Source organism: Excalfactoria chinensis, chromosome 2, assembly GCF_039878825.1.
Source record: "Excalfactoria chinensis isolate bCotChi1 chromosome 2, bCotChi1.hap2, whole genome shotgun sequence".
NCBI classification, from domain to species: Eukaryota; Metazoa; Chordata; class Aves; order Galliformes; family Phasianidae; genus Excalfactoria; species Excalfactoria chinensis.
In genome coordinates, this window is record NC_092826.1 from 92,025,409 (window position 1) to 92,031,290 (window position 5,882).

Here is a 5,882-nt window from a genome sequence, read left to right on the forward strand (position 1 = left end):
CCCACAGTTAACAGTCTGGATTGCCACATCACCCCTTGGTGATGTGCCTACAAGAGCCCAGAGAGGTTGTGTTCCCTTCTGGGGTCTGGGTTGCTGCCTTGGCCCAGTCACTGCAAAAGGTGCCCACCAGGATAATTATAAGAGGCAGCAGCAACCTAGAGTTCTCAAAGGAGGGGAGATAGAAGAGGGGAAGAGATGAGAGGACCCTCCTTGTCCCACATGAACTGCCAAGAACACCCTGTTTGCGCTGCTCCCTAAGGGCTGCTTTTACATTGGCAGGGAGCTGGCTGCCATCACTGTCAGTTCTGCCCACATCACATAAGCACCTGCAGGAGCAAAAGTGCAGCTCTTGCCCACTCAGCAGAGGGATGAACTGACCAAATGGTGCTGCACAAGTACAGAACTGGCCTGGCTTCAAACAGTTGGAGGGAGTAGGGATGTCTCAAGAATTACTCTATTAGAGTAGAAAGAAGTAACAAGAATCACTCTACTATTTAAAAATGAAGAAAGCTGCAATGTAGACAGATATGACTGTGTACCCTTTGGAAGTTGTCAAGAACATTTGAAAACCCAAAATGAGTTTGCAAACCCAAAACTTTTTAATAGCAAACAAGTTACATGCTCGCAAATTTTTTGCAGCAGATGTCATAGTGTCTCATTCTTCATGATGACAAGTCAGCCGCCTCTGTTGGGAGAGCAGAGTAATCAGTTTCAACCAATCAAACATCAAGTGATCCCACCTGAAGTCTAATTTTGACTCCCAGTATTGTCTTGTTAGGAAGAACATTACTACCATTTTAGCTTTTCTCCTATTTTAAAACATTTAACTTTGCTTAGAGGACATCTCTTAGAGGCATAAGTTAGCCAAGTTTAATAATCACAGAATAGTATTTTACCCGTTCCACATAGGCTAGAAATCACACTGTTAGAAGGATTACTTCATCTCCGGAAAATAAAAAAAGTTTTAGCTAGTGCCATTAACACATGCGTACATTTGTTGCTAATTGTTTATGCTGCAACATCCATCCCAAAGTGTATTTTGTGGAATGCACTTACACAGAAAGCAAAGAGTTCTAACCAAACTAGTCACCTAGTAAATTAAAGAGTATCATCTTTGTTCTCTGCACTGCCATCTTCCAAAACCACCAAATTTTCTATCTTATCCTCCTGCAATTTATTTTGGATACTTATATTATAAACTGGTAACAGTTTCAGTATGCAAAATCTAAATAAGGTGGTTGCCCTATATGCATACACTGCAGAACTCGAAATAAAATATTTAGCATTCAGTTTCAAAGCAGATACTAGAAAGAAGATAAACAACTAATTATCTAATATTTTGCATCATGCTAAGATGCAAACCCAAAATTAATGATCTATTTCATGATCAAGTTCTCTGAATATTCACAAAAACCTGTCATTATATTAAATTGTGAAATTTTAAATAAAAGTATATATTTTTAATATAAAATACATTATTTTATATATTAAATAAAATGTGAAAGTTTAAAGCAACATGAATTCTGTAATTGCTTACTAACAACGGATTAAAAACCTGGCAAAAGAAAAAGTTTTGTATTTACTTACACAATAATGTTGTTGATTGGGATATGGATCAATTTGACAAAGAAGCCAATAAATCCCATTATTGCAAAGCCTATTGCTGTTGCCATTGCAATCTTCTGGAATTCTGGAAATACAAAAATAAAATCCAGTCTAGGAAGCCTCATGTATGGCACACAGGAGATGTTTGCTCTGATTCTCTGTAGGAGATAAATCTTCAGGAAGCAGTAGTGTGTTAACAAGAAGCAGCTCAAGCGCAAAAAAGCAATAAAGTTGAGAAACAAAGATGTTACTTCAGAAGGCAGATAATATTTTAAGAGACAAAATGCTATTCTCCACAAATCATAGAGAATTTTTTTTTGTCTAAGTAGTAATCAGAATTTGATATATCCAGAACCCGCAACAATTAATGGCATATTTATTCCATCATTATCTCTTCATACCCTTACAAGTCCTGAAAATAATCCCCAATCCATAACCAAACATGGAAAAGCTACAGTTACGTTTGTTACAAGATGACACCTACTTAAGTAACCTATATCACAGCACTTAAGTGCTGCTTCCAATTAAGACATGAACCACGGGGTGGGCTAAGGAGGTCTGCATCTCCTAAATACTCTGCCAATTAGAAAACAAATGAGGATCCATACTGATCTGATCCTAACTACTATCTGTAAGAACCACCACTGACATCTTACTCATAGTTATATCCTCTCTACAATGCCTTACAGACAGGCCATAACTCTCCTTCTGTATTTCCAGCAACAAAGTTCTTCCTATCTCAACCAGGTACTCACTGAAGAACATGAAGTACTGAATCAGCAGTGCAAAAGGCAATCCTATCTAGACTATCCAATAATAAACTATTTCCTCCAAGATCACGTAACAAGCAAAATTTCTTTCAGAATTTTCCTCAAACTGACTGCAGATTTGACTACTGTAGCTTTCTTTTCTGGAAAAAAGTCTACACAAGTTCTTCTCACATCAGTTTACCTGATCAGTGAAAATATTATCTGCCCATCTCAGAACGGCTAATTTCAGCTACTCAGCCTATTTTATAAGGCGTTTTAGTACTGCTGTCACATGCAAGACAACACATCAAAAAAATGACACATACAGATTTATTCTAACCAGAATGAAAATTTATTCATGCTACTCATGTTTGCATCACACAATGAAATCCAAGAAACACTCCTAACAAATGAATCAAAAATCAGTAGCATGCAGAAAGATGCAAAGCAAGATAAATAATGAAATGAGCATTGTATTCTGCCTTATCAGGCACTATACCTTTTCTGTCAGGCTTAGTGCATCTTTTAACCAGTCGTATGGAGTCTTTAACAAACTGACGGCTGGGTTCCACGAACTGCATTACCTGATCCATGATTGCCTGTAAAAATAGATAGATTTAGCATACAAGGTGCCACACATAATGATTTTTTTTTTTTCTCATTTCAGAAGTATAAACAGCAGTTAACTATAAAATTTGAGTAGGCTTGAGATGACTGAAAACCCAATCCCACTAGACATTAATTTCTGTAAAGAGGAATTACCTTCTACAGGTATACATTAATATAAGAACCTACCATGGCCTACAAATATATATATACGTAAATATGAAAAGCTGCACCTCTGGGTGTACTAAAGGAAAACAAGAGCTCCAGTGTATCCTGCACTTTCTAAGAAATTTTTTCTAAGGGAATAGTTGAAACAGAGAGAGGCTGCCCACTTCACAAAAATCACAGAATTGCAGGGATTGTAAAGGTACGTTGGAGATCATCTAGTCCTAGCACCCTGCTAAAGCAGAGTCTCTACAGCAGGTTACACAGAAAAGCATCCAGATGAGTTTTGAAAATCTCCAGACAAGAAGACCCCACAGCCTCCCTGGGCAGCCTGTTCCAGTCCTCTGAAACTACCACAGTAAAGCTTTTCCTTATGTTCATACAGAATTTTCCGTGTTTCAATCTGTATCCATTGTCCCTTGTCCTATCATTGATTGACTGCCAGACTGAAAAGACTCAGGTCTCACAGCCTTTCTTCAAACAGGAGATCCTCCAGGCCTCTAATCATCTTTAAGGTTCTCCACTGGACCCTCTCCAGTAGTTCCCTATTCCTCTTGAACTGGAGAGTGTAGAACTTAAATTCTTAAGCCTAAAGCTACTGGAGGACTGCTGAGAATTAAAGAAATAACACTGCCTGATCTCATCCTCAGAATAAGTATCTGCTCACAGCTACTGCCACCAGCAAGCCTTCAGGCTGTTTGGCTTTGTGCTTAATGCCAGCAAATTCTCTCTGACAGCGCCTCTCCCGTCAAACCTTCTAACCCAGTACTCCCTGGGCTAGGTTGTGACCAAATTCTGTAAAGAAGTACTCGAAGCTTTGGGGGCTACCAGCACAACAGCGAGCGACACGGCCGCTCCCCGTCGGGCCCTACCTCCTTTCGCCTTCACATCCCCAAGCCGAGGCCAACCCAGAGCACCTAAAAACAGCACCCGAGCACCCTTCTCCCAGCGGAGACACCCCCAGCCACTCAGAACCCACCCCTTCACACTGCGGCAGAAAGAACGCTACCCAGCCATTACCAGTCACTCCACCAGAAAAGGCCACGTCGTACTGCAGCAGAGCGTAGTGACGTCACCGCGCGCGACGTGCGCCACGGCCACCCTCCTTCCTGAGTCCGGCGCGGGGCGGGGCGGTGGTGCCGCCGCCGCCGCCGCCGCCGCCGCCGCCTGAGGTGGGCGGGGTGTTGTGTCCTGCCGGTTGTGGTCTCTGTGGACTTTTGACAGCTGCGTTTGGCTTTGTGTGCTGCTGCACTAGGCTCTCAGAGCGTTCTAATATGAAATAAAGACGGTAGCGGTATGCTTGTAGCAAATGCTGTTCAGAAAAAGGGTGACAGTGGCAAGGTGGACAGTGTGCCCTTGCAGCCCAGAAAGCCATTAAAAGAAGTGTAGTCAGCAGGTAGAGGGAGGTGATCCTGCCCCTCTGCTCTGCTTCTGGTCACCTACAATACTGTGTCCAGATGTGTAGTCAGCAACACAGGAGAGATATGCACCTGTCAGAATGTGTCCAGAGGAGGACCACAAAAATGATTCAGGAAATTCAGGAAATGGACACCTCTTATACACGGACAGGCTGAGAGGGTTGTGGATCTTCAGCCTGATGCACAGAAGGCTCTGAGGATACCTGATAGTGACCTTTTGGTATTAAAAAGAGGGTTAAAAAAAGGGGACATTTTAGCAGGGCCTGTGGTGACAGAACGAGTGGTAATAGCTTCAAACTAAAAGAAGGGAGGTGTAGTACAAGCTGCGGAGTACAGCACATTTAGTACAGCACATTTGAAAACACTGACTTCTATGGCTTTTTGTACAGAGGGGTGTGCAGCATGATGCTTAAATGGAAAAACTTTTTACTTCTAAGCCCCACAGGCATAATGTACAACACATTTTTTGCTTGTAGAGCAAGAAGTGGTCACTGCCTGAAGTCCTTCCTTGCTGCTATGGAAAAGCAAATCAGATCATGTAGCACATAAAGGAAGAGCACAGATAATACTTAGTGATTTTTTTAAATCTTATTTGATTTTGCCACTTTCAGCCTAGCACTCTGTTCCTAGATGGCTGCCACTGTCATTCAAGTGTCATTTGTGTACCTATGCTTACTAACTGTCATACTATGGGGTTTCTGCATCCAGAGAACGAAGACCACTGTCAGATCAGACAAATACTTCCCTGTTCTCAACAGGGATTGATACAAATTATTTTCAAGGCTTTATTTTTTGCTGAAGACTTTATGACAGATAAGGTAGCAGCTCACCTCAGAATGGGGCAACTGGGTATGCCACTGATTTTTTGACAGCCATGTTCTTTGTCTTTGCCCATAGAGCAGGTCTCTCAGTATGCTGATCTCTTTCAGATGTAAGCTTTCTCCCTAAAGGGTTACTGCCTTGAGCTCCTCTGTGAGTTTCCTCAAAAGGCCCTGGCCTTGAATTGGATTTTATGTTGAATCAGTCCAGTAGCACTGTGCTTCAGATGGTGCCATAATTCTGCTAATCAAATTTCGCTGGCCCTTCTCCTTTGCCATACCAGAAGGATAAGACAACAGGGTCAGGCCTCCCACAGCAAATGTGCATGTCATTTGTCTCTTTATTTGAGGCTGTTTTTCCATCACCAATATGCACGGTGTCCCCAGTGAGGGCAAGGGGGGTCCCTAAAGAAATCAGATGAAGGTCTCCAGTAAGTATGTGAGCAGAGCAGGCTGCCGGTGCTATGAATGAGAAGTAACTATATACAGTCTTCTTGGGAGTTAGGATTTTGTTTTTCTTC

At 41.9% G+C, this 5,882-nt stretch overlaps 1 protein-coding gene across 3 annotated transcripts; it reads right to left on the reverse strand.

The window, feature by feature from the left end:
- Nucleotides 1-576: 576 nt before the first annotated feature.
- SEC61G (SEC61 translocon subunit gamma) lies at nucleotides 577-4,285 on the reverse strand. Of its 3 annotated transcripts, none has more exons than XM_072330196.1 (4): nucleotides 4,146-4,285; nucleotides 2,854-2,953; nucleotides 1,588-1,690; nucleotides 577-685 (listed from the first exon to the last, which is right to left on the reverse strand). In XM_072330196.1, exons 2-4 carry the CDS (start codon nucleotides 2,945-2,947, stop codon nucleotides 676-678), a joined length of 207 nt encoding a protein of 68 aa, XP_072186297.1. In that variant the 5' UTR covers nucleotides 2,948-2,953; nucleotides 4,146-4,285; the 3' UTR covers nucleotides 577-675. The 3 variants fall into 3 exon arrangements, with proteins under 3 accessions (XP_072186297.1, XP_072186298.1, XP_072186299.1); XM_072330197.1 differs by having other exon boundaries at nucleotides 4,105-4,191; XM_072330198.1 differs by lacking the exon at nucleotides 4,146-4,285 and adding an exon at nucleotides 3,998-4,107.
- Between the last annotated feature and the right edge of the window lie 1,597 nt (nucleotides 4,286-5,882).